Source organism: Perognathus longimembris, chromosome 23 (assembly GCF_023159225.1).
Source record: "Perognathus longimembris pacificus isolate PPM17 chromosome 23, ASM2315922v1, whole genome shotgun sequence".
Lineage (NCBI taxonomy): Eukaryota > Metazoa > Chordata > Mammalia > Rodentia > Heteromyidae > Perognathus > Perognathus longimembris.
The window spans coordinates 6,569,034-6,596,455 of NC_063183.1; the positions used below are offsets into that span (position 1 = coordinate 6,569,034).

Here is a 27,422-nt window from a genome sequence, read left to right on the forward strand (position 1 = left end):
AGATTTTCTTGTTGTTATTGTTCACTATGACACCCCCATTGCCTAGACTGGTTTCTGGCACATAGTGGGATTAAAGAAACACAATCAAAAATATTTTGGGATCTTGTGTGTGAATGTCCAGTCATTTGCCCTTTTTCTCAATGCTGAGCAGGTGCTAAACTTTAAGTAGATGTCATCTAAACAAACAAATTGTGCCTTGGATTCTGCAAACAGAGACTCAGATTTGAGTCCTGGCTCTGTCACCAGTTTCCTGTGTAACTTTGTTCCCAAGAGAGCTCAGACTCTGCCTCTTACCAGCTGTGAGACTTTGAGCAAATTATGTCTCCAAGGTTGAATGTTCTCATTTGTCAAATGGAGATATTGATCCCCACAGGGCTATTGTAAAGAGACAATATACAGATTGTAAACAATGCAGGCTTCCCCTCCCCTCATTTTTTTTGGTTCTTTCTCAATATCTTACTTGCTCCATTCATAAAATGGGGAAATTAAGCATCAGCTTGTTCAAGAGAATTGAGAACAGATTTCTATATGTAATAATCCATTTTTTTCTCTTTTCTCTTCCCCTTTCCCCATCAAATGGATAAGCAAGTATTCTACCATTGAGTATATTATATCCATAGCTCCATATTTCAATTACTTTTTCTTTTCAGTCCTGGGGCTTGACTTCAGGGCCTGGGCACTGTCCCAGTTTTTTTTTTTTTTTTTTGCTCAAGGCTAGTGTTCTACCACCTAAGTCACAGCGCCACTTCCCACTTTTTGGAGGTTAGCTGAAGATAAAGGTCTCACACTTTCCTGCCTACGCTGGCTTTGAACTAGGATCCTCAAATCTCAGACTCCTGAGTAGCTAGGATGACAGGGTGAGCTGCCAGCACCCAGCTCCATACTCCAATTTCTTTTCTTTTTTCTTTTTTTTTTTTTGCCAGTCCTGGGCCTTGGACTCAGTGCCTGACCACCATCCCTGGCTTCTTCCCGCTCAAGGCTAGCACTCTGCCTCCTGAGCCACAGTGCCCCTTCTGGCCATTTTCCATATATGTGGTGCTGGGGAACCAAACCGAGAGCTTCATGTGTAGGAGGCAAGCACTCTTGCCACTAGGCCATATTCCCAGCCCCCCCATACTCCAATTTCTAAATGTTACAGTTCTTAAGAGATTTCTCCATTGTTTTGAAACTATGTGTGTGTTTTAAAAGACTTCTTCAGGGGCTGGGAGTGTGACCTAGTGGTAGAGTGCTTGTCTATCATGCACTAAGCTTTAATTCCTTATCATCATACATATAGAAAAAGCTGGAAGTGGCACTGTAGCTCAAGTGGTAGAGTGCTAGCCTTGGGGGAGGGGGAGGAAAGCCAGGGACAATGAGACAGTGCTCAGGCCCTGAGTTCAAGCCCCAGGACAAAAAAAAAAATATTTTTTCTCACTGTTTTGTACTGGGACTGCGTCTCAGAGCCTGGATACTGTCTCTTAACTTTTTCACTCAAGACTGAGCTACTTGTGCTATGGCTCCACTTCCACCACCAAAAATGGTGGTTAATTGGAGATAAAAGTATCAGATTTCCAGGCCTAGGATGTTCCCAGGCCTAAGATGGCTTTGAATCTCAGCCTCTAGAGTAGCTCCAGTACACACACACACACACACACACACACACACACACACACACACACACTTATTCTGAGAGCCAAATAAACTTTGGTGGTTTGGGTTTGGGCTAATTTTCCAGCTAGGGTACAAGTCTTACTGTACAACTTATATAAATGGGTTTACTTCCCTCAACTTCATTTAGCTCAGATGAGACCAAGGGTGTAAATGCTTAGCCTAACCAGCACAGAGTGGGTACACCACACAATAAACAACAGCAAGAGCTTGGGCTTCTGTCGATTGGGGCGGTATAAATTCAAAGGAGCAAGAAGACACCCCAAAGGCCAGAAGATCGGGTACAGGATGAGAGGAGGCAAGAAAGAGGAGGAAAAACAGGTAAGGACGAAGTAAGAGGTGAGGAGGCAACAGGGTCCGCCCTCCAGGCGGGGCGCCAGCGAGAGGCCCTAGCCGGGGCGGGAGCGCACGTGGCCTATTTCGGGCGGAGCCGAGGCTCTGGGCCGCGGAGTAGAGCTCGCAGCAGAGTCGAACGCGGCTGCGAGCGCCTCCAACGCCGGGCAGGGGGAGCTTTCCCGTCTCCAGGAGTCGGGGAGAAGGGGTCTCTCGGTAAGCGAAGACACTGGGCTCCGGGCCTCCCCAGGCGGATAGGGCCTAATGTCTGGGTCATCTGGGCTCCTCCCCCAGGGGCGTGGCCAGGAAATGGGTCCAATGAGCGGCCGCCGCCGCGGCCCCGCCCCCGCCCCGTCCCCGGAGCCACGGCCTCACAGAGTAGCGAACCGCCCCGCGCCCAGGCCTGGGGCAGCGCGAGCGCCGAACCTTGGGCTGGTGAGTGCGCCGTCCTCCCTTGGGTCGCCGCCCCATCCTGCCTCCAGCCCATCCCTTGTTGCTCCAGGTCGCTGACCCAGGCTCCGAGGAGTGACTCAGCGCGGGGAGGGTGACTACCGGGGGCTGGAGATTCGAACTGTTCAGGGCCTTGAATGCCGGGATGAGTGGGGGTGAATGGCTATCTCCTAGGCTGGTCCCTGGGCTGTGCCGGAGCATGGGGCTTGGGTGGATGAGAGAGGGCCACACTCGGAGGCCAGGGCAGGGCGAGAGAAGCCACCGCTGCACCGCCTAGGCTGGGTCAGGGCCAGGGGAAGGGGCAGGGGGAGGGGGCGGGTCCTGAGCTTCTGATCCAGCTCCATGCCTCAGATCACCAAGATGCCTGGCGAACAGCAGGCAGAGGAGGAGGAGGAGGAAGAGATGCAGGAGGAGATGGTGCTGCTGGTGAAGGGTGAGGAGGAGGAAGGTGAGGAGAAGTATGAGGTGGTGAAACTCAAGATCCCTGTGGACAACAAGGAGGTAAGCATCACATAAACACCCTGGGGGCCCACCACCTGCAAACCTGAGGTCCGAGCTCAGCCCCCCTCAGATGGAAGCCTGGGATCCGGCCTTCGTCAAATCTAATCTAAAGGTTTACACATCCTGCCCTCCATTCCAGCTCCCATCATACGAATGTCTGGCTTACTGTGTGCCAGGCTCTGTGCTAGGTGCTGGGGAGAAAGGACTTCGGATTTGCCCTCCATAGAGCTGGGTGTCAAGCAGACAATCACAGGCCTGTGTGATGGGTGCAGGAACATGGGAGTTCAGGCTCTGGAGTGGGGGAGGTCAGGCTAGGCAACGGTAACAGTAGGTAACTCTTGCATAGTTTCCTGTGTGCCAGACAATTCTAAACCCTCCATTCTATGATGTAGGTAGTATTCATTCCATTTTACAAGTGAGGAAACTGAGGCCCAGGACAATTTGGTCACTGACCCAGGGCCTCAAAATTTGTATCAGAGGTCATTAGGAATCTGAGGGAAGAAGTGAGACCAGCTCCAGGCAGAGGACCTGGTAGAATTGGAAGGGCAAGTGGCTATCTCATGCCATTGAATGGTAAGGGTTGGTTGGCGGAATCTGGATTCTGTCCTGCGGGCAGCTGAAGGTTTTCAGGATTTCATAATGAGTTGGAGTTCCCCATTTATGATCTTAATTGCCAGCAGGTATGTCTCTTACTTCCCAGAGCTGTGTCTAAGTAGCTCTTAATCTGCTGGAAGGGGCTCTTGGTCTAGAGGTTTCAAGGCCCAGTTCCCAAGGAAAAAAACTTTTGCTGCCCCCTAGTGGCCATGATGAGTCCTAAGGGAAGAGGGCTGGCTGCTTAGGCCTTCAGTCTAAATAGCTATGTAGTTCTGTTCTCATCTCCCCTTCTTCCCCTCCTTGGCTCATCAGTCTCACCCAGACTGCCTCTTCTGCCCCAGTGTACCTCCTGATCTCCTTTGGCCTATACAGATCGTCTAAGTTTGCAGGCTCTGGAGCTCAGGGTGAACTATCAGCTCCATCTCAGAGCTCAGGGGCAGCGCCCACGCCCTGAGTTCAATCAAGCCCCATGACTGACAGAAAAAAAAGTTAGAACTGTGTCTGGCACAGAAGCATTATATAGTCATTATTATTAATTAATCTTATTTCTAAACTTAAGTGCCTTGGGCTGCCATCTTTCTAGAGATTTTTCCACCACCCTCTCTCTCTCTCTTTTTTTTTTTTCCTCCTGATGGTACTGTAACTTGAGCTCAGGACCTTTGGACTATCTGTTAGCTTTTTCCCTAAAGTCTAGCCCTCTGCTACTGAGTCACAATTCCACCTGGCTTTTTGCTGGTTAGTTGGAGATAAGAGTCTCATGGACTTTCCTGCTTTGACTGGCTTTGAAATGAGATCCTCAGATCTCAGCCTCCTTGAGTAGCTAGGATTACAGGTGTGAGACACTGGGCCTGGCAAAACCCATGTTTATTAGAGGCTGAACCCTGAGGTCTGGAGATGAACAAAGAAGCCTACTTGGATGCCTATACTAAGAGCAAGCCACCCCAGTCAGTGGGGAAGCAATACTGTGCTGACATAAGCCCAAAACAGGCTTAGGAGGGCTGATAGATGATGGGGAGGGAGGAGAAGAGGGAGGGCATTCCAGGAGGAGGATTCTCTAATAGTAAAGGTCTGGAGCAGGTTGGACTAGAAAGGACTCATCTTGGGACCAGAGCACAAAAGGCCTTGAAGTTAGCCAGGGTAGCAAGAAGGACAGACTGTGTTAGGGCTTGTGGTCCTGTGGGAAGTCTTTTTTTTAATTTTTAAAAATTTGTTTATTAATTCAACACAATTTTTTTTTTTTTGCCAGTCCTGGGCTTGAACTCAGGGCCTGAGCACTGTCCCTGGCTTCTTTTTGCTCAAGGCTAGCACTCTGCCACTTGAGCTACAGCGCCACTTCTGGCCATTTTCTGTATATGTGGTGCTGGGGAATTGAACCCAGGGCCTCATGTATACAAGGCAAGCACTCTTGCCACTAGGCCATATCCCTAGCCCACGAACACAAAATTTTTTACAAGGTGTTGTACAAAAAGGGTACAGTTACATAGTAGGGCAGTGTGTACATTTCTTGTGATATCTTACGTCCTGTTTTTCTATCCCTTCTCTAGGTCAGGTAGACATATATACAATATACAATGTGTCAAGAACATATACAGTATTCACAGACTTGGTCTCTACTGTCTCTCTGTCTCTGTGGGAAGTCTTACTCAGGGGAGGGACATGGCTGGAATTTCTGTTGAGAAGAATCACTGATTGCTATGGGGATATCAATGCAAGGCCAGTGGCCTGCTCAAAAGCTGAAGTGAAGGAGAGAAGGGGATATTTGGGAACCCCAACCAGACAGGCTGACACTGAGGAGGGATGAGAGTTTTGTATAAAAGCTAAGAAAATATGTCTGGCCAGACTTTATCATGTATCATGAAGCCATCAAATCCTACCTCTACCAATTACCAGCTTTGCCTCAGTTTCCTCATCTGTAAAATGAGATAATGGTATTAGATTATTAAGTGCCAGCCTAAGAAATGACATCTACGGAAGAGGATTAGGAGAAAGAAGAGAAGGGTAGAATGGAGGATTGCAAATATCCTATGAGCATTTAGCACTCTGCACACAAGATGGCTCCATAATTTGCTGTTTGGTTCCCATGGTGCTAGTGGCTCATGCCTGTAATCCTAACTATTCAGCAGGCTGAAATCTGAGGCTCACAGTTCAAAGCTACCCAAAGCAGGAAAGTCCATAAGACTCCTATCTCCAATTAACCAGCAAAAAGCTGGAAATGGCATAGTGGTTCAAATGGTAGAGTGCTAGCCTTCAGCAAAAGAAGATCAGGAACAGCACCCAGGCCCTAAATTCAAGCCACAGGACTGGCACCAAAAGAAAAAAAAGTGATCTCAAACATGCCTGTAATTTCAACATTTGAGATTACACCTTTCAGGCAGGGAAGTGTAATCTCAGCACTTGGGAGGCTGGAAGTCTAGGAGTTTCACACCAGGCTAGGCTACATAGTGAGATCCTATCAAGGAACAAACAAAATATGCCTTCCAGTGCTGACATTCTGTGATTGTTAGCCAAACTTTAATTACACTGCATGCAGGGGCTAGAGTATTCTCTGTGTATCAAACTCCAGTCTATCTTTAAGGAGTTGAAAAGTGCTTTTGTTTTTGTTTTTATTAGTTGTGGTGCTTGAACTCAGAGCCTGGGTGCTGTCCGTGAGCTTTTACTCAAGGCTAGTGTTCTACCACTTGGAGCTACAGCTTCACTTCTGGTTTTGGAGAGACTAATTGGAGATAAGAGTCTCATGCAGATTTTTCTTCCTGGGCTGGCTTTGAACCATGATCCTTTGATTTCAGCCTCCTGACTAGGTAGGATTACAGGCATGAGTGACTGGTGCCCAGCTTAGAAAAGATTTTCTAGAAGGGAAAATGTATGCACATCCATACCTCTCTTCTTGGCTTGAATTCTGGAGTGTTTTTATTTCCTTATGATGAATTCTCAGCTCTTAAGCTCTTCACCATTGGACGTCATCATTCTAGCTTCATCCCTAACTCCTACACCTATCCTATGCCCACCTTTAAACACATCTTTTTCTCATCTCTGAGGTCCATGTGGCCCTGGCCTGTAAAACCCTCTTCAACTTTTCCACCTGCTTTCCACAAGAGCCACTCCTCTTTTAGATTAACTTTTTTTCTTTTTTGAGATTGGGGGAGGGGGGCTCTCACTCTGTTGCCTAGTCTGGCCTTGAACTTATGATCTTCTGGTCTCAGCCTCCCAATAGCTTCGATTAAAGATATTAGCCACCATAACTAACAGGTTGCTTAATTTTTAACATGTGCATTCAAACCACCTGAGGATCTTGTTAAAATGAAGATTGTGCTTGTTGGTTTTTGTGATGTGGGGGAACAAACCTAAGACCTTGCACACGCTAGGTAAGTGCTCTACTACGGAATTACATACCTTTAGCTGAAAATGGAAATTCTGTCAGTAAATCTGAGGCAGGGCTTGAGATTTAGTATTTCTTTCTGTGTGTGTGTGTGTGTGTGTGTGCGTGCGTGTGTGCGTGCATGCGTGTGCAGTGCTGGGGCTGGAATTCAGCTTTTTACTAGTTAACTGGAAACGAGTCATTTGTATTTGTGTGAATTGGTCTCAAACCATGATCCTTAGATCTCAGTCTCTGAGAAATTGGGATTATAGGGGTGTGTGTGGATTTTTGTTTGTTTCAATTTTATTGATTGATTGATTCTTTTTGTGTGTGACAGTTCTGGGGGCTTGAACTTAGGGCCTGGGTGCTGTCCCTGAGCTTTTGTGCTTAAGAGTAGTGCTCTAAAACTTTGAGCCATAGCACCATTTTTGTTTTTTTAGTAGTTAATTGGAGGTAAGAGTCTTATAGACTTTCCTGCCTGGGATAGCTTTGAACAGTGATCCTCAGATCTCAGCCTCCTGAATAGCTAGGATTACAGGCATGAGCCGCCATCACCTAGCTATGTTTAAAAAAATTTTGACAATACTGATGTTTGAACTCTGGATCTAAACACAGAGTTTTCCCTGCTTCACCATTTGAACTAGGCAGTCAGCCCTTTTTACCTTTAGGTTATTTTTTCAGAGAGGGCATCATGCCTTTGCCTTAGCTGGCCTGCAACCCATAATCTTCTATATATCTGTTTTCTGAGTAGCTGGGATTACATGTGTGGATAACTGTACCCGGACAGGTTTTATACTTGGTACCAAAAAGAAGGAAGATTTTGACTCCTTGAAGGATCCAGAGGAGAAGACAAGCTAGGTAGGTGGCCCTCAAACTTCAGTCAGGGAGATTGGGATTATTTTGTGCATTAAGAGAATAAGTGTTCTGGACAATGATAGAACTTCAGTTCAGACCTTGGTTTTGCCATTTAGTAGCTCTAAAGCCTGGGGTAGCCAGGTAACTTTTACCTTTCTATCTCTATTTCCTCATTTATAAAACAGGGACAGGATAGCTAACACAAAGTATTGTGATTGTGTGTGTGTACATGTGCACTTGCCAGTTCTGGGGCTTGATCTCAGGGCCTGGTCACTATCCTTGAAATTTTGTACTCAAGGATAGCACTCTACCACTAGAGCCATAGCTCTACTTCTGGCTTCTGGGTGGTTAATTGCAGATAAGAGTCTCATGGGCTTTCTTGTCCGGGCTGGCTGTGAACCTTGGTCCTCAGATCTCAGCCTCCTGAGTAGCTAGGATTACATGCATTACAGCTAAGACAGTTTCTCACTATGTAGTTCAGGCTGGCTTTAAACTCCTAAGTGCTGGGGTTACTGGTGTGTAACACTGTGCCTGGCACTTGTGGAAATTTTGAATGAGTTTTAAATGAGACCATTGTTGTGGAATATGGATGTAGCTCAATGGTGGAGTGCTTATGTACTATGAACAATGCCCTAGATTTTATCTTCAAAAGGGCCACCAGAAAAAGGTATGCTTCTAAACAAAGGAATATACAGGTATTAGCACAGTTCCTGGAACATAGTACTCAAAAAATGGAAACAATTAGAAAAGTAAGCTGGGGGGCTGGGAATGTGGCTTAGTGGTAGAGTGTTTGCCCAGCATGCATAAAGCCCAGGATTCAATTCCTTAGTACCATATAAACAGAAAAAGCCAGAAGTGGCGCTGTGGCTCAAGTGGTCAAATGCTAGCCTTGAGCAAGAAGAAGCAGGGACAGTGCCCAGGCCCTGAGTTCAAACTTCAACACTGGCAAAAAGAGAGAGAGAGAGAGAAGAAAAGTAAACTGGGCACTGGTAGCTCATGCCTATAGTCCTCAGGAGACTGAGGTCTGAGGATGATAGTTTGAAGGCATCCTAGGCAGGAAAGTCTATGAGACTTTGTCACTAATTAACCAAAAAAGCTAGAAATGGAGCTGTGGCTCAAGTGGTGAAGTGCCATTCTTGAACAAAAAAAATTCTCAGTCCAGTACTAGCACGCACACACACACGAAAAGTAATGACAGGGGCTGGGAAGGTAGCTTAGTGGTAGAGTGCTTGCCTAGCATGCATGAAGCCCCAGATTCGATTCCTCAGCACCACATAAACAAAAAAGCCGGAAGTGGCGCTGTGGCTCAAATGGTAGAGTGCTAGCCTTGAGCAAAAAGAAGCCAGGGTCAGTGCCTTGAGTCCAAGCCCCAGGACTGGCAAAAAAAAAAAAAAAAGTAATGACTAAGGATGAAACATAGTTAAACAAGAGGACAAAAGTTGTTCATTTCCTTTGCCTGGATTATTATTGTATTCATTGTCCGTCTATAGTGCCCTTCTAGTGCAGTGCAGATATTAGTTAGTATAATTTTTTTTAGTCTACTATTTGTAGAATATAAGACATCCAAGTGCCTTTAAAGATAGCCTGTATTGGGCTGGGAATATGGCCTAGTGGCAAGAGTGCTTGAAACTTTGAACTTATATCCTCAAAACCTTGAAACAGGAAAAACAAATGACTAGCCTAGAGTCTTAGGAAGTTAGAATCAGCCTCTTACCAAGATTCTTCTTCAAGCACCAAAAATCAAGAAGATTCTCCTTTTAAAAAAAAATTAAGCTGGGCACCAGTGGCTCACAACTGTAATCCTAGCTAGTCAAGAGGTTGAGAGCTGAGGAATCTCGGTTTGAAGCTAGCTCAGGCAGAACAGTCTCCATACAACTCTTTTTTTTTTTTTTTCCAGCTTTTTCTGTTTATGTGGTACTGAGGAATTGAACTCAGGGTTTCATGTATACGAGGCAAGCACTTTACCACTAGGCCATATTCCCAGCCCTCCATACAACTCTTATCTTCAATTAACCACTCAGAAACTAGAAGTGGTGCTATCGCTCAAGTGGTAGAGTGCTATCCTTGAGCACAAAGAAACTCAGGGACAGCTCCCAGTCCCTGAGTTCAAGCCGACAAAACATAATAAAATCAAAATAAATTAAAATTTGTATGATATTTAAGTAATTGTACAAAGGGGTTGCTATTTAACAAATGGGTTAATAAGTACAATGTGTCTTGATCTTCATGCTTGCATGAAGAATTTGTCTTCCCTAAGTCAGTGAAGTCAATAAGAAGTCCCCGGGGGGGGGGGTGGGGCTGGGGATATAGCCTAGTGGCAAGAGTGCCTGCCTCGGATACACGAGGCCCTAGGTTCGATTCCCCAGCACCACATATACAGAAAACGGCCAGAAGCGGCGCTGTGGCTCAAGTGGCAGAGTGCTAGCCTTGAGCGGGAAGAAGCCAGGGACAGTGCTCAGGCCCTGAGTCCAAGGCCCAGGACTGGCCAAAAAAAAAAAGAAGTCCCCAGGGCCCACCAAAGTCACCTTAAAGGAGGTTGCCAAGAAAAAAAAAAGGGCCAGAAAAATATCAATGTAATGAGAAAAGTTCTCATCACAATGGCTGAAGTGTTGAAATAAATGTCAAAATCAGGCCAAGACTGGAAATTGTGACCTTGCATTCAGACTGTGCCAGACCTGCTGTGGGGAGTTTCTTGATTTAAAGTATCAAGTTTTATTTTAACCTTGAATCTCTCTTGGAGAAAGTCAGGAACTTGGAGTCCAGCCTATCCCAGCTTGGTGGTGTCAATTCGGGGAAGCACTGTCTCCTGATTGCCACTAGATTATGAAACTTGCTTCCTTCAGTCTCAGGCCTCTCTACTAAAAAAGAGGTAGCACCTGACTAAGCGGTGAGTGCAATAATGCACACAGAGCAGCGATGTCAAAACTTAACACTGCGACGTTAAGGACAGTCTGCCCCTTATAGAGACATTCCAAGACACCTCCTAGTGAATCTCTGAAACCTCCCAAATACTTTGCTTTTTTCCTAATTACATATCTATAATAAAGTTTATTATTATTTTTATGTGCCAAAACTGGGGCTTGATCTTGGACTTGCTCTCTCATTTGGCTTATGTATTCAAAACTGGCACTGTAGCTGGGCACTGGTGGCTCATGCTTGTCATCCTAGCTACTCAGGAGGCTGAGATGTGAGGATCGAGGTTCATAGCCAGCCCAGGCAGGAAAGTCTGTGAGACTCTTATCTCCAATTAACCACCAGAAAACTGAAAGTGGCACTATGTCATTGAAAGTGGTAGGGTGCTAGCCTTGAGCAAAAGAGTGCAGGGACAGCACCCAGGCCTAGAGTTCAAGCCCCATGACCCACAAAGAACAGAAAGGACTGGTACTGTAAATTTAAGCCACACCTCCACTTCCAAAGTTCAATTTCTAAATTAAAGAGATTAACAACCACTAGTAATAAAACAGAACAATTATAACAGTATGCTGTAATAAAAGTTACTTGAAACTTACGGATTGATTTTTTTTTTTCCTGGAATTTCTACTTGATATTTTCTGATCATGGCTGACAGCACTGAAACAGGAAAGTCAAACCATGGATGAGGGGGATTAGTGAATTATTATTATTACGATGATGATGATGATGATGATACCAGAATTCTATTCACTGGTTCCTAACTTCTCAATTTATTCTCTTTCCCAGTTTGAATTCAAAATTTGTTTTTTTTTTTTTCCAAAAAAATTTTGTGCCAACACGGGCTTGAACTCAGGGCCTCAAACTCTCACTTGGATTTTTTGCTCAAGGATGGCATTACCACTTGAACCACATCTCTACTTCTGGTTTTTGGTGGTCTCATAGACTTTTCTGCCTAGGCTAGCTTTAAACCAAGGTCCTCAGATTTCAGCTTTCTCAATAATATGGGCCAGAGGTACCCGCTAATTCTCTTTTATTTGTGTATATATTACAGTCCTGGGGCTTGGGCTCTGTCCCTGAGCCTCTATGCTCAAGGCTAGTGGCTCTACCACTAGAGCCATGAAACCACTTCCGGCTTTTTTCTGTTTATGTGATACTGAAGAATCCAACTCAGGGCTTCATGCGTGCTAGGTGAGCACTCTATCACTAAGCCAGAGCCTATTCTCTGATCTTGAGTTGTCCTTCTGTAGCTTCAGAAAGACAGTTAATTATCCTTTTTTACTCTGTTTCATCATATATATATATTTTTTTTTTTTGGCCAGTCCTGGGCCTTGAACTCAGGGCCTGAGCACTGTCCCTGGCTTCCTTTTGCTCAAGGCTAGCACTCTGCCACATGAGCCACAGTGCCACTTCTGGCCATTTTCTGTATATGTGGTGCTGGGGAATTGAACCCAGGGCCTCATGTATATGAGGCAGGCACTCTTGCCACTAGGCCATATCCCCAGCCCTGTTTCATCATATTTAAACTGAGGATAATAGAATGAATGTCAGGCACTGGTGGCTCTTGCCTATAATCCTAGCTGTCCAGGTGACAGATCTGAGGATTATGGTTCAGGATTATGGATTATGGTTCCTCCCTGGGCAAGAAAGTTGATGAGACACTTAATTTCAATAAACTACCCCAGAACGGCTGGAAGTGGAGCTGTGGCTCAAGTGGTAGAGCACTAGCCTTGAGCTTCTTTTGCTCAAGTGGTAGAGCACTAGCCTTGAGCTTCTTTTGCTCAAGTGGTAGAGCACTAGTCTTGAGCTTCTTTTGCTCAAGGCTAGTGCCCAAGCTTCAAGTTCAAGCCCTAGGACAGGCACCAAAATAAAAAGAATATGAGAGATGCTAACAGACTTGATCTTAGTATGCGCCAGGTATTTCCCTCAGTTATGAATTAATGCTCTTAACTGCTTGGCCCACACTAGATACTTAGTTTTCCAGGGCTGAGCACTCTTTTTTTTTTTGCCAGTCCTGGGCCTTGGACTCAGGGCCTGAGCACTGTCCCTGGCTTCTTTTTGCTCAAGGCTAGCACTCTGCCACTTGAGCCACAGCGCCACTTCTGGCCATTTTCTGTATATGTGGTGCTGGGGAATCGAACCCAGGGCTTCAAGTATACGAGGCAAGCGCTCTTGCCACTAGGCCATATCCCCAGCCCCCCTGAGCATTCTTATTCTTCTTCCTCCTCCTCTTCCTCCTCCTTCCCCTCCTCCCCCTCTTCACTCCCTCTCCCCTCCCTTCTCCTACCCCCCTCTTCTCTCCTCTCCCTCCTCCTCCTTTTTTTGGGGGGGAAGGGGGTGAGTCATAGCTCCACTTCTGGCTTTTTGCTAGTTAATTGGAGGTAAGAGTCTGGAGCACTTTCCTGCCCAGGCTGGCTTTGAACTTCAATCCTTAGATCTCAGCCTCCTGAGTAGCTAGGATCACAGATGTGAGCCTGTACCCAGCTGAGTATTCTCTTTTCTGTGGAAGCATGCCCTCGGCATTTCTTTTTACAAGGTGTTCCTTAATACAAAGTGTTTCTTTTTATTCACCTCCTACAAAGCTATCTTTTTTTCTGGTTTTATCTCTAGAAACTCTTAACTTCATGAAACTGGCTTTTTAAAAAATATTTTCATTTTAGTCCTCAGAATGCCAGTTGGCTTTTTACCATTGCCTTTTTCTTCATAGCTTAAAAAAAAGGGGGGGGGGGGCTTACTCTTAAAAGTCGGTCAAATGCCCTGACCTAGCTGCTGGGATGTCACTCTTCTTGCTTCTGCTCAGATTTGGTTGCTGCTTGCTCATCTTGCTGTCCCAGATTTTTTGTGTGCCCATTCTCTGGGTGATCTTCCCTAGTCTTAAGGCTTTAAACACCACCTGTAGGTTGACAGCTTCTCAGTTAACATCTCAGTTCTGAGCTCTAGATGTGTCAAAAATTAACTGTCCAAAAAGCCCCAAACAGATCTCACTTCACAACTTGCCCTTCCCATCATCATCTCTATAAATGACAGCTCCACATCGCTCCCCACAAACCTTAGTCATTTTCATTCCTCTCTTTACATACCATTTCTAATCCGTTATTAAATCTTCCGTCATAAACCACAAAACACATCCACAAGCCAAACTCACTAGCTTCACTTTCCACTTTGGTTTCTTGGATCTAAGCTGTCTTCTTTTATCAGGCGACATACTAGCATCTTTATGGGGTCCCTTGCCTTTTCCTCTCCATTGGTTTCTTGTGGAGCTTGTTGATCTCGGGGTGATCGTTAGCCACTTTCATGTTCATAACTCTCCCTACATCCCTTCGAATGGATACCCACCTTTAACTGTTCCCATAATGGGCTTGAACTCCGGGTCAGGGTGCGCTCAGGTTTTGTTTTTTTCTCAAGGCTGGTGGGCTACTACTTAACCCCACTTCCGACTTTTTGCTGGTTAATTGGAGATAAGTCTCTGCAGACTTTTCTGCTTGAGCTAACTGTAAATTGTGATCCTCAGATCTCAGCCTCCTGAGTAGCTGGGGTTACAGGTGTGAGCCACCGGCACCTGGCTCCCCATCTAATTTATAGTAGAAACAGTCATTACTGTGGCTAACTTAAGAACTCCTCTTCCTCCTCCATCACTCCATCTTTCTCTTGCCTGATGCTCCAGCAGCCTCCGTCCTTTCTTCCTGAAAGGGAGAATTTTTAAAACGCTGTCTTCTGACTTAGTGCTGAATCCTCAGTGCCTCTTAGAACAGATCCTAGGACCTTTCAACTGCCCAGTACCCATGTACTGAGTAAGGACAACCGGAGCGCCGGCAGGCTTGGTGATGTGTTTTACAAGCAGCTGATTTGAGACACACTGCCCCCTTGACTCTGCAGGCACCGCCCCGTCCTGTTCCGCAGAAGGGGAGCCGAGGCTGAGACCCGGGGCTCCGGCTCCGGGGGCCTGTGGGTCAGGGCTGACATGTCCTCCCCTCTCCCCGCAGGTCCCCGGCGAGATGCCAGCGCCGTCCGTCGACCCCGCGCGCCCCCACGCGTGCCCGGACTGCGGCCGCGCCTTCGCGCGCCGCTCCACGCTGGCCAAGCACGCGCGCACGCACACGGGCGAGCGGCCGTTCGCGTGCACCGAGTGCGGCCGGTGCTTCTCGCAGAAATCAGCGCTGACCAAACACGGCCGCACGCACACGGGCGAGCGGCCCTACCAGTGCCCGGAGTGCGACAAGCGCTTCTCGGCCGCCTCGAACCTGCGGCAGCACCGACGGCGCCACACGGGCGAGAAGCCGTACGCATGCGCCGACTGCGGCCGGCGCTTCGCGCAGAGCTCCAACTACGCGCAGCACCTGCGCGTGCACACGGGCGAGAAGCCGTACGCGTGCCCGGACTGCGGACGAGCCTTCGGCGGAAGTTCCTGCCTGGCGCGCCACCGGCGCACGCACACGGGCGAGCGGCCGTACGCATGCGCCGACTGCGGCACGCGCTTCGCGCAGAGCTCGGCGCTGGCCAAGCACCGGCGCGTTCACACGGGCGAGAAGCCGCACCGCTGCGCCGTGTGCGGCCGGCGCTTCGGCCACCGCTCTAATCTGGCGGAGCACGCGCGCACGCACACCGGCGAGCGGCCCTACCCGTGCGCGGAGTGCGGCCGCCGCTTCCGCCTCAGCTCGCACTTCATCCGCCACCGTCGCGCACACATGCGGCGTCGCCTCTATATCTGCGTTGGTTGTGGCCGGGACTTTAAGCTTCCAGTTGGCGCCACGGCCGCCACCGCCACGGAGCGCTGCCCGGAGTGCGAGGGCAGCTGAGCTGCCCCGGCCCTGGTGCCTCGGCCCGGGGAGGGGCGCAGAGGGACCGGGCTGCACCGACCCGGACGGGTGGCTCCTCCTGCGCCCCTGCACCTGGGCCCCGCCGGGCTGGCTGCTCCAGAACTCGGGGTCCCTGGGAACCGTGTCCCACCCCCATCACTACAGTCCCTTGGCCCGTGTTAGTGAATAAAGTATTCTGTCCTCACCGCGCCTGTGAGTGGGGTGCGTGGGAGAGAAGATCGGGATGTTCTCCAGGCCTAGGTATTATGGAGCCGGGCGGGGCTAAGCCTTACAGTCTGGAATTGAGTTGTGGGTGTGGCCATCCTCTGTGTGTGTGTGTGTGTGTGTGTGTGTGTGTGTGTGTGTGTTTACTAGTGCTTGAACTCAGGGCTTGAATGCTATCCCTTAGCCTTTTCGCCCAAGGCTGGCATTCTATCACTTGTAACCAACATTGTACCAGTCTCCGATCTCCTTTATAGACCTAATGGGAGATTTGCCTGAGATTTGTGCACAAGGGTACAAGAGGGTACTGAGTATATTTTGTACAAGGGTACATGGGAACTGGGTATAGAGGTATGCCTCTGCAGCACCTGCTGAGAGCGAGCCTCCTTGGCTATACAGGAAGAATTCTGGAATTGCACAAAACCGTTTATTGGGAGAGACAACACCAGGAGGCACCTGCAGGGATTCTGGGCCTCAGATACCAGGAAATGGTTCCCTCAGGCCCACTGTTAGGAAAGGAGACTGTTCCATGATCAGGACTGCCCTCTGCCATGCTGAGCTGCAGGTTCCAGTCCCATGTTTTTAGGTTGAGGGCTCATCTGCAGGCCTGGTCTGGTCTTCAGAGTTGGCTCCGTGAGGCAAGTCTGTATACTTGCAGGCAGAGCCACGGGACAAGTGAACTGGGTAACGTCGCCGGTTGGTTTCCATTTTGGAGAGAACTGCTTGGGGAAGATCAACGTGGCATCGGGCTGCTAATGCCACCAGATAGATGAGGACATCACTAAGCTCTTCTTGAAGTGCTGCTCGTTCCTTCGGGGGCCAGGCGTGGGGGCCAGGCTCTGCATCAGACTTCCACTGACTGGAGACAGAACATGACAGCTACAGATAGCTACTAAATAGGCCATCTCCCTTAGTAGTGCATTAGTGTGTGGGAGATCCTCATAGATAAAAGCTACACCTCTGTGTTTCTACGTGAGCCAAAGGTGGCCAAGAGAATAATGCAATTGTTGAGACAAAGCTTTGGGGTCTCTTTCTACTCTCTAGCCCTAGCCACTGGCACTTTAGAGCAAACCTCAGACCTGGGCCACCACAAAAGCCCCCTAATTTACCTTCCTAACCCACTCCTCTTTCTCATTGCCCACCAAAAGTCACTGATGACCTTGTCTGCCTTGTAAACAAGCAAAATTGTCACAAGGCCTTTGCACTTAGTACTCACTCTTTTTTTTTTTTTTAAATATATATATATTTAGGCCAGTCCTGGGCCTTGGACTCAGGGCCTGAGCACTGTTCCTGGCTTCTTTTTGCTCAAGGCTAGCACTCTGCCACTTGAGCCTCAGGGCAACTTCTGGCCATGTTCTATATATGTGTGCTGGGGAATCGAACCCAGGGCTTCATGTATACGAAGCAAGCACTCTTGCCACTAGGCCATATTCCCAGCCCTCCCTCTGAATGTTTATTTCCTTTCTCTAAATTTTTTCCTGGGCTGGCTCCTTATTTGGGTCTCAGTTCATATGTCCCCTCCTCAGAAAGCCTTCCCTCTGTTACTTCCTCATGTCCTTGTGTTACTTTCTTTTTTTTTTTTGTTTTGTTTTTTGGCCAGTCCTGGGGCTGGCTCTCAGGGCCTGAGCACTGTCCCTGGCTTCCTTTGCTCAAGGCTAGCACTCTAACGCTTGAGTTACAGCACCATTTCCAGCCCTTTCTATTTATGTGGTGCTGAGGAATTGAACCCAAGGCTTCATGCATGTTAGGCAAGCACTCTACCGCTAAGCCACATTCCCAGCCCCTTGTGTTACTTTCTTCATAAAACTGTCACAGTGTTTTGAAGATTCACACACTGCTGATGCCAACTGTTCTGTAAAGACTGAATAGCCTAGACCAAACATAGTGGCTCATATCTGTAATCCTAGATACTTAGGAGGCTGAGATCTGAGGACTGAGGTTTGAAGCTAGCCTAGGAAAGTCCATGAGACTTATCTCCAGTGAACTTTCAAAAAAAGGCTGCAAGTGGAACTGCCTCAAGTGGTAGAGCATTAGCTTTGAGCAAAAAAGCTCAGAGACAGTGCCCAGGCCTTGTGTTCAAGCCCAAGGACTAATATACAAACACCACGCACAAAGTCATAAGCGGAGTTGTGGCCTTCAGCAAAAACATGAAGGGGTAGTGATTCAATCCATCTTGCGGATATAGTGGTCCAAACTCCAGGATTGGCTAGTCTATCTTTTGCCACCCCTGCCCCACAGCACCATCACTTACAGAGCAGATTCCCTCCACCATAGCACTTCTGAGAAGCCTGCATTTACTCACAAGAGTTCTGCCAGCTCTCCCACTTCTCCCACCAGGGCCAGAAGGAGATTCCGGGGTTGGTGGAACTGGTTCCAGTCTCTCTCAGCAGCAAACTCTGCATGTAAGCGTCGGCTAGAAAAGAATAAATAGGCAGGCAGAAGTCCAAGTTCAGGATTATGGGATTGAGCTGCAGGTACTCAAGTGATATAAAGGGGACATGGGCCAGGAAGCCAGTGGCTTATGCCTGTGATCCTGACTACTCAGGAGGTGAGCGCTGAGGATCAAGGTTCAAAGCCAGCAGGGGCAAGAAAGTCTGTGAGACTCATATCTCCAACTAACAAGCAAAAAGCCAGAAGTGGAGCTGTGGCTCAAGTGGTAGAGCACCAGCTTTGATCAAATAGTAATGAATAATAATAACAATAATGTACAGTACCCAGGCCCTAAGTTCAAGCCCAAGTGCCAGCAATAAACAAGTAAGCAATAAGGCATGGGGTTAGGGATTGTTCATGTAGTTCCTTAGATGCCTTGAGCAAGTCACTGTCTCTTTCACTGCAGCATTTTATCCTAAGCCAAACCTAACAATAGTATTCTGTTTATTATGCCATCTCCTGCTGCTAATTCTGTTGTTTCCACTACCCAGAATATCCCTATCTCTGCATATTGGTTTGTTTTAGCCATTGCTATGGCCACTTCCCCTAGGAAGCCCTCCTTGATTTCCTTCAGCAAGAAATAATGTCGTCCATATCTATCCATCTGTCCCTCTCCTACCTCCGCCCCACTCTTTTTTTTTTTTTTTTTTTGGCCAGTCATGGGGTTTGAACTCAGGGCCTGAGCACTATCCCTGGCTTCTTTTTGCTCAAGGCTAGCACTCTGCCACTTGAGCCACAGCGCCACCTCTGGCCGTTTTCTATATGTATGTGGTGCTAGGGAATTGAACCTAGAGCCTCAAACATACGAGTCAAGCACTCTTGCCACTAGGCCATGGTCCCAGTCCCTCCGCCCCCTTCCTGAAGGGCAGAGTATCAGATTCTGTGATCCATCCCAGGCTGGGCATCACCCTATCTCCCCGGCTCCAGTTGTGCACTGCCGCGCCCTAGCTGCACACGAGAAGGTGGCGAAAGCTTTGGGGGGGGGGGGGGGCGGTCAACGGGGAGTAGGCGGGGCCCGAGCACTACAGAGCTCTCTTTCCGACCACGTGGAGCGATGGCGAGGGGCCCCCCCACTAAGGGAAGGGGTCAACCCCCCCACCCCAGGCTGCTTACATATCCTCGAGCGTGGGCTCCGGGCTGAAGCTGAACGCGCCGGCAGCAGTGCCCTGCTCCTGCTCCTCCCCACGTGCATCGTCCCCGGCGCGGGACATAACGCCCAGCCCGCGGCAGACGCCACTGCACAAAACCCCGCGCCACGCTCGGAGCCCGCCTCCAGGGCTGCTGACCAATCACAGGCGTTCTCTATTGCTCCACAGGGCAGAACAGGAGGAAAGCACCAATCATCGACGTGGATTTTGGTTCATCCCGCCTCTTACCCATACTGGACCAATCAGAAGAAATTTCAAAGGTTGCACTTTTAAACTCCAACCCTGGAATTCTTCAGCCTAAGCCACACCTCTTAAAGGAGAGGTAGCAATTTGACCTGGGGAAAGAGACCCGAGCTGAACGCGGAGAGCTCCCGCGCTTTACTTTGCCTGGTAGGCGTCAAAGCCGAAGTGAAGGGGCAAGTTGGTTGGGGACGGGTAGAGGATGAGTTGGATGGAAAAATCCTATAAATGAAGGACCTTACGCCAGATACTGTCTCTCGTGTCTTGGGACATGAGAACTTTCTAAGTCTAGCTGGCCTTCTGTTTGGATGAGATTGAAGGGAAAAAGTACAGCTGGTCAGCTGTACTAGAACCCAGACCACCTTAGCTTCCCACCCCAGCTGTGTCTTGTGGTTCAAAAGAGTTACACTCCCCTCCCCATCCTTGTCCCAAGGAAAAGAATCACTCAGCCTTCCTCCTTCCTGCAAAGAGAACAAAATGCTTCAGGTGGCATTCAGGTTTAAACTTCAGGATCCTGGTGCTACTTTTATGGACCTGGAATATGAAGTTTTAGATACCCCCACCACCCCAACCACCACAACTTCTACAGAATTGTTGTATTTGTGCCAGGTCTGGAAAAATAAATAGAATTTCACATTATAAAGTCACTTAGTCTGGGGAGATGGCCTAGTGGCAAGAGTGCTTGCCTCCTATACATGAGGCCCTGGGTTCAATTCCCCAGCACCACATATATAGAAAACAGCCAGTAGTGGTGCTGTGGCTCAAGTGGCAGAGTGCTAGCCTTGAGCAAAAAGAAGCCAGGGATGGTGCTCAGGCCCTGAGTTCAAGGCCCAGGACTGGCCAAACAAAAAAACCCAAAACTTTGGGCTGGGGATATGGCCTAGTGGCAAGAGAGCTTGCCTCGTATACATGAGGCCCTGGCTTCGATTCCCCAGCACCACATATAGAGAAAACGGCCAGAAGTGGCGCTGTGGCTCAAGTGGCAGAGTGCTAGCCTTGAGCAAAAGGAAGCCAGGGACAGTGCTCAGGCCCTGAGTCCAAGGCCCAGAACTGGCCAAAAAAAAAAAAAAAGAAAGTCACTTACTGTTAGAATTGTGAAAGCATTGTCTTTTAGCTTCTAGTCTCATGGTAAGTCAGACACTAAAGCATAAACCTTTTCATCAGGGCAATGAACTTTGGAGTTAACACTTCCTGTGTGACTTAGCACACATTATTTTTCTGTTCTGGACACATTTCTTAATCTTCCAGCACCTTAACTTCCTCACTTGCAAAACGAGGTTGTTGGAATTTTGAGTTAATACATTTAAAGCACTCAGCACCTGGCCCAAAGCACACACCGTGGAACCATTTGCTATTGTTTGGTAGTGTCTCTTTATCCCTGCATATTGAAATAAAATAGTATGAGTCATTTTTTTGGTGTTGGTACTGGGGCTTGAACTCAGGGCTCAAGTGGTCTCCCTTAGCTGTTTTGTCCACTTCCAGCTTTCTGGTTAATTGGTTGCTATAGCTCACACCTGTAATCCCAGCTATTCAGAAGGCTGCGATCTGAGGATCTTGGTTTGAAGCCAGCCTAGGCAGGGAAGTCTGTGAGACTTTTAATTAACCAGCAAAAAGGGTAAGTAGAGCTGGGGCTCAAGCAAGAAAGGTCAGGGACACTAAGTGCAAACACCAGGAAACCCCTCCCTGCCATTCCCTGTGTATGCTCACAACAGAAAAGGAACCTCATGGACTTTTCTGACAAGCTGGCTTCAAACCTCAATCCTGATATCTCAGTATCTAGGATTATATGTATGAGCTATCAGTTCTCAGCAGGATTTTTATTCCTTCTTTCTGTGTTGGACATTGAACCTAGGACCTTGTGCATCCTAGGTAAGCACTTAGCCACCCTGCTCCATTTAGTGGCTAAGTTGAGGAAGGGGGTGGGACAATCTCATTTTTCTTGCTTTGTCCTTTACTGTGCCTGGTGTTCCAGATTGCCCCTTGTCACCTGTGAAATGGGAGGAGGCATTTGAGAAGTATAAAGATCTGATTACATTGTTTATAAACTTTCAATTAATGTTTTCATCCTTAGCCCTCACCTCCACCTTTCTAAAGCACCTCTGGAACCTATCTGCTTACTTCTGGTTGGTCTCCCCTGACAGTTTTTAAGTCTTATCCCTCTCCTACCCACTTCCATCATCCAAATCTTTCCTTTGCTATTTTTCCTCCTGCCCTCTAATCCCTCAAGTATATCCATTTTCAGTCCATTTCTGTCAATGTCAAGAAGATACAAACCTAAATCTGGGTGTTAACCTCCCCCCCTCCCCCCAACTCCCCCCCCACCCCCCACCCCCGCCCAAGATGAGAGAAAATATTCTTTCCACTTGGCCAGATTCTAAAGGTATCAGGTTTATTTTATAAGCCCAAAGCGTGAGAATTCTCAAGAATCAAACATTACTCAGAAAAGTTTTCCAACAAAGTCCCTTTTATTTATTAAGCCAAAAGAAATTATTAATTAAATCACCAGGAATTTTTCAGCACAATATTTAACATCTTAATGACCACCAAGACCTGGGCTCTAGGGCTTGCTCTGCCTCTCCCAGTCCTTACCGGGGTTTAGAGGGAAAGACATCATTAATAGAGACCAAGTCAGATGGTTGCTGGTCCTCCTTTCCCAGTCATTGGACAAGCTGCTCAACTCTTGTCCAGGAGAAGGAAAAGAGACAGTTTCTCAGAAAAATCTAATAAAAGAATTTGACATTGCATCATAAGATTTCTCTTAACAATTTAGACTTATCAATAGTATTGATTCAAACTCATTGGCTTCTAATTTTCATGTTGCAATTTAGTTTTTGTGTAGGGAATTTTAATAATCTCACCCCCTGTGCAGAAATCAATCAACGCAGTGCAAAGACAAATCCACCAAACTGGAACAGCTTCATATTCATCTTGCTTTCAAATGAGGAAACAACTTTTGGTGTTTTTTTTTGTTTTGTTTTGTTTTTTGTTTTTTCTGTTCCTCTCCTACCCAAGAGAGGAACACATGTCCCTCCCACAAAGTTCAAAATGTTACTTCTGGCCTTGGAATGTACACACACGCAGCTTTTGGTGACCTGGTTTGAATCACCTAGACAGGGCAGCTGGAACCACTATGCAGGCAGTCTTCTTTGGAAAGTTCTTAAAATCAACTCTTGAGACTTGTCCATCATTGTGTACAAAGGCTTGAAGTTCCTAACAACTTCTGCTATTCCATCTCACGAGTTAGGCTCAGAGGAGGCATTGGAATTATCAGGAGCAGCAACAGCAGCAGCAGTGGCACCACGAGGGAGAACCTCAATAACTCGAGGCTTGTCAATGATCCGAGCCGTCCTGTTCCCTTTTTCCACGATGCCGACAATCCATGCTTGGTGACCCTCTCCATATTTTGAAGATTTGATTTCAGAACAAAAGCGGGCTGCCTGTTCTCTTGGCAGACAAATGAGCAATCCTCCAGAGGTTTCAGATGAGGTTCCTTGGAGGAGCCCAAAACGCCCACTGGCCTTGCTGACGGCAGCCATCTTGGCAATGATTGGCAGGTTATGAATGACAAAAGACACCTCATTTCTTTGCTGTTTCGCCAGATTCTGAGAGTGTCCTAAAATGCCAAAGCCTGTGATATCGGTGGCTGCATGGGCATTAAATGTGTGCATTAACCCGGCTGCAGTTCTGTTCAGGGTAGCCATATTGAACATGGCTTCCTGATAGGCCAGCTCTACTTCTTCTTTGGAGACTACCATCTTTATCTTGCTCCATCTATCCGGGTTGTCCAACCATTGGTGGGCATTGACAGCAACCTGGGTGCCTAAGGGTTTGGTTAACACCAGCACATCCCCTACCACAGCACTGTCAGGCATGATGAATTCATTGGGCTGACATACCACAGTAGCAACTCCACCGATGATGATCCAGGGGTTGACCACTGTCTGTCCGCCCGTCACTGCGGTTCCTCCCTCCTCAGCAGCATCCCGAAAGCCTTTGACCATGAGCGGTGTCACCTTTTCTCGTTCTTCCTCACTCATATTCTGGCTGACACTGAGTAGCATTAGCATGTTGTCACATTCTGTAATGCCCATGGCGTAGAGGTCGCTCAGCACATTGGCACAAGCTATTCGCCCCATCATATAAGGATCTTCCACTAAGGGGTAAAAGAAGTCAGTGGTCTGTATCAGAGACAGGCCCCCGTGCCTCAGAGGGATGACACACGAGTCCATCCCAATGCTCAGGGTGGGAAAGGCTGCGCCGGCTTGCAGGCCGGCTTCTTGGGCCACTTCATCGAGGCTTCCCACCAAGCCGGGGCCCAGTGGGGGCCGCAGGGCCGGCTGCGTCAGTCCCTCCAGGAGCTTGAGCAGCGTCTCCTGGGGGACCTTGCAGCCTCAGCCCTTCATGCCGGAGAAGCCGGTCAGCCGCCAGGTAGGGCTGAGGCCCAAGGCTTGGGGCTCAAAGGGCCGGTAGCTCGAGAAGCTCCGGCCCAGAGACAAGATCGCCGGGCCCGAGGAGCCTTCCGCCGCCGCCACCATCGCCGCCATCGCCTCTCCGCTGGCGCCCGCCGCCGCTTCAGTCATCGCGCCAGCCTCGGCTGAGACAGGAGGCGGGGAGAAAAGGAGAGAGGGTTTTTCAAAAATTTCCTACTCGGGGTAAGGTGAAGTAACAGTCAGATATTACCCGAAGAGCTGGCTCCCTCACGCGACCCGCGCGGCACGACCACAACACGCGACTCACGCCACACCGGTGCCTTCCGGAGCCGGGAGCCGCCGGCTTCCGATATTTATAGCGGCCGGGTGATTGATAGACGCGCCGTCCAATGACGACCCTGCTGCCCCTGAGAGGCGTGCTCTTTCACTCGCGAAGGTGCTGGCAACTGCCGGGTTGCAAAATAGATCCGGGCGGGGTTGCGGGGCGTCACGTGCGTCCCGGTTCGCTCGGCTGGAAATCCAAATGATTTCTCCTGCGGGTGGCGGGGACCGAAGTCCGGAATTCCTGCAAGCTAGGACGACCCAGCAATCTCGCCGCCAAGGTCGAGTGACAACACACAAAAATCAACCAGTGGGAAAAATATCCTTGGGGACAAAACCCCAGGGGCTGAAAAATTAAGTAACTACTGTGGAGTAAGCAGATTGCGACACCAAGGTAACAAAATCAGCGTGCAACTTGATGAAATGGAGGGTTTAAAGTACAGACACCCACATGGGTGCTGATGGCGTCCTGCTACCAAACTGTGTCACTTTGCCTCCCCCAGCATCCATTCATTCATCCGTACCATGGAATACCCCATCTGCCTAGGCGTACTTGATTCTGGTTTCTGTGTGCCTCTAAGTTTAATATATAACACAATAAGTTTAGCATAATATGTGAGTGTCTGAGCTATATCCACGAAGGCACTTTACTAATGTGCATTAAAAATACACCTGGGGGGGCTGGGGATATAGCCTAGTGGCAAGAGTGCCTGCCTCGGATACACGAGGCCCTAGGTTCGATTCCCCAGCACCACATATACAGAAAACGGCCAGAAGCGGCGCTGTGGCTCAAGTGGCAGAGTGCTAGCCTTGAGCAAAAAAGAAGCCAGGGACAGTGCTCAGGCCCTGAGTCCAAGCCCCAGGACTGGCCAAAAAAAAAAAAAAAAAAAAAAAAAAAAAAAAAAATACACCTGGGCCCGGTGCTGGTGGCCCACACCTGTAATCGTAGCTGCTCAGGAGGCTGAGATCTAAGGATTCCCCATTCAAAGCCAGCCTGGGCAGGAAAATCCACGGGACTACCATCTCCAGTTAACCACCAGAAAACCTGAAGAGGAGCTATGGTAAAAAGTGGTAGAAAGCTAGCTTTGAACCAAAGAGCTCAGCCACAGCACCCAGTCCCTCTGAGTTCAAGCACCACAACTACCACTGACAAAAACAAACCCTGCACAAAGTACATTTGACTTAACAATTCCAATTCTCGAATTTTGTCCTACAGATCTATGCATCAGCGTGACATACTTTATTTAGTGCTGTATTGTTTGAGTTATCAATTTATTGGTAACACGTTAAGTGCTTATCCATCTTGATGAAAGTAAATGATTGGGTTAAGTGAGGTAGGATGGATAGATAGATAAAGAGACAGGGAAATTATATTATTTTCAAGAAACAGCAAAAGGTCCAGACTGAGAAAGCCAAAAGTGAGCTGAGAAAAGGAAATAAGCTCAACTCCCATCATATTTACCTCCTTGTTAATGTTAAATTATAAGGTTAGGAGATATGTCTCTTTAAAATGGTAAAAATCTGAGCACTGGAGAGAAAGATGGAAAGGGAGACAGTGATCAAGAGGCATTGTACTAACAGGTTGATGAGTGGATCAAGAAAATGTGATGCGGGCTGGGAATATGGCCTAGTGGCAAGAGTGCTTGCCTCATATGCATGAGGCCCTGGGTTCGATTCCCCAGCACCACATAGATAGAAAATGGCCAGAAGTGGTACTGTGGCTCAAGTGGCAGAGTGCTAGCCTTGAGCAAAAAGAAGCCAGGGACAGTGCTCAGGCCCTGAGTCCAAGGCCCAGGACTGGCAAAAAAAAAAAAAAAAGAAAATGTGATGCATACATACAATGGAATTTTACGCATCATTAGCAAGAATATTATTTGCAGAAAAAATGGGTGGACCTGGAAAAATTATCTTACATGATGTAAGTCAGGCTCAGAAATGGCATTTTTCTCTCTTATGTGGAAGCTACATCTAAAATACAAATATACAGGGTTCTGTGCATATATTCACAAACTGACCTAAGGATGGCATACTAGGGGAGGAATCAAAAGTGTAACTCCTCTGAAAAATTAATGTACTGTTTATCAAAAAGAATACAGGTAGTGAAAACATGTTTAGGGCAGACAAATGGGAGGCACATGAATGAAGGAATATGCGGTCATTATAGCCAATGTATGTTATGTAAAAACTGAACTATGGCCAGGTAGTTGTAATCCTAGCTACAAAGGAGGCTGAGATCTGAGGATCCCAATTCTAAGCCAGCCCAGATAGGAAAGTCTGTGAGACTCTTATCTCAAATTAAACATCAAAAGGCCAGAAGTAGGGGCTGGCAATATGGCTAAGCAGTAGAGTGCTTGTCTAGCATGCATAAAGCCCTGGGTTTGATTCCTCAGCACCACATAAACAGAAAAAGCTGGAAGTGGCGCTGTGGCTGAAGAGGTAGAGTGCTAGCCTGGAGCAAAAAGAAACTCAGGAACAGTGTTAAGGCCCTTAGTTCAAGGCCCAGGACTGGAAAAGAAAAAAAGCCAGAAGTAGAGCTTTGGCTCAAGTGGTAGAGTGCTCATCTTGACACAAAAGCTCAGGGACAGCACACAGGCCTCTAGTTCAAGTCCTAGGACTGATACAAAAACAACAACAACAACAACAACAAAAAACCCAACAACAACTATATGATGTGAGGGTAGGGATGGGAAGGGAAAAATGGGGGAGAACAATGACAGGAGTGATATTGATCAAGATGCTAAGATGATCAAGATACTCCTAACTTAATCTGTTGAATTAAAAAATTAAACAAAGCAAAACAAAAATAACTGGATGAGTAAAGAAGTATTCTTGTTTTTTTGCCAGTCCTGGGGATTGATCTCAGAGCCTGAGCACTGTCCCTGGCTTCTTTTTGTTCAAGGGTAGCCACTCTACCACTTGAGCCACAGCGCCACCTCTGGCCATTTTCTATATATGTGGTGCTGGGGAATCGAACCCAGGGCTTCATGTACACGAGGCAAGCACTCTTGCCACTAGGCCATATTCCCAGCCCTGAAATTAAGTTTTAAATAGCAACTTCCACCCCCAACCCCCCAGCGGGGTTTTAGGGCTTGAACTCAAGGCCTGAGGTGTTGTCCTTGAGCTTCTTTGTGCTCAAGGCTAGCTCTCTACCACTTGAACCACTGTGTCATTTCCTGCTTTTTCTGAGTAG

The 27,422-nt window shown here is 47.8% G+C and overlaps 3 protein-coding genes across 3 annotated transcripts; 1 reads left to right on the top strand and 2 right to left on the bottom strand.

The window, feature by feature from the left end:
* Positions 1-1,939: 1,939 nt before the first annotated feature.
* Znf771 (zinc finger protein 771) lies at positions 1,940-15,646 on the top strand. The gene is made up of 3 exons (XM_048332105.1): positions 1,940-2,415; positions 2,782-2,931; positions 14,629-15,646. The coding sequence occupies exons 1-3, from the start codon at positions 2,245-2,247 to the stop codon at positions 15,439-15,441; spliced, it is 1,134 nt and encodes a 377-aa protein (XP_048188062.1). The 5' UTR covers positions 1,940-2,244; the 3' UTR covers positions 15,442-15,646.
* Positions 15,647-16,076: 430 nt separating this feature from the next.
* Positions 16,077-19,358, bottom strand: Dctpp1 (dCTP pyrophosphatase 1). Its single transcript, XM_048332106.1, has 3 exons — positions 19,207-19,358; positions 17,966-18,076; positions 16,077-16,522 (listed from the first exon to the last, which is right to left on the bottom strand). The coding sequence occupies exons 1-3, from the start codon at positions 19,302-19,304 to the stop codon at positions 16,246-16,248; spliced, it is 486 nt and encodes a 161-aa protein (XP_048188063.1). The 5' UTR covers positions 19,305-19,358; the 3' UTR covers positions 16,077-16,245.
* Positions 19,359-21,849: 2,491 nt separating this feature from the next.
* Sephs2 (selenophosphate synthetase 2) lies at positions 21,850-24,255 on the bottom strand. The gene has a single exon (XM_048332103.1). It carries the CDS (start codon positions 24,059-24,061, stop codon positions 22,715-22,717), a length of 1,347 nt encoding a protein of 448 aa, XP_048188060.1. The 5' UTR covers positions 24,062-24,255; the 3' UTR covers positions 21,850-22,714.
* Between the last annotated feature and the right edge of the window lie 3,167 nt (positions 24,256-27,422).

Coding starts and splice junctions, on each gene's coding strand:
- Dctpp1 (XM_048332106.1), bottom strand. CDS start 19,304: ATGTCCCGCGCCGGGGACGATGCACGTGGGGAGGAGCAGGAGCAGGGC. Junction 18,077..19,206: donor GAGCCCACGCTCGAGGATAT/GTAAGCAGCCTG, acceptor ATTCTTTTCTAG/CCGACGCTTACATGCAGAGT. Junction 16,523..17,965: donor GGAGAGCTGGCAGAACTCTT/GTGAGTAAATGC, acceptor TTCTGTCTCCAG/TCAGTGGAAGTCTGATGCAG.
- Znf771 (XM_048332105.1), top strand. CDS start 2,245: ATGTCTGGGTCATCTGGGCTCCTCCCCCAGGGGCGTGGCCAGGAAATG. Junction 2,416..2,781: donor GAGCGCCGAACCTTGGGCTG/GTGAGTGCGCCG, acceptor TCCATGCCTCAG/ATCACCAAGATGCCTGGCGA. Junction 2,932..14,628: donor TCCCTGTGGACAACAAGGAG/GTAAGCATCACA, acceptor CTCTCCCCGCAG/GTCCCCGGCGAGATGCCAGC.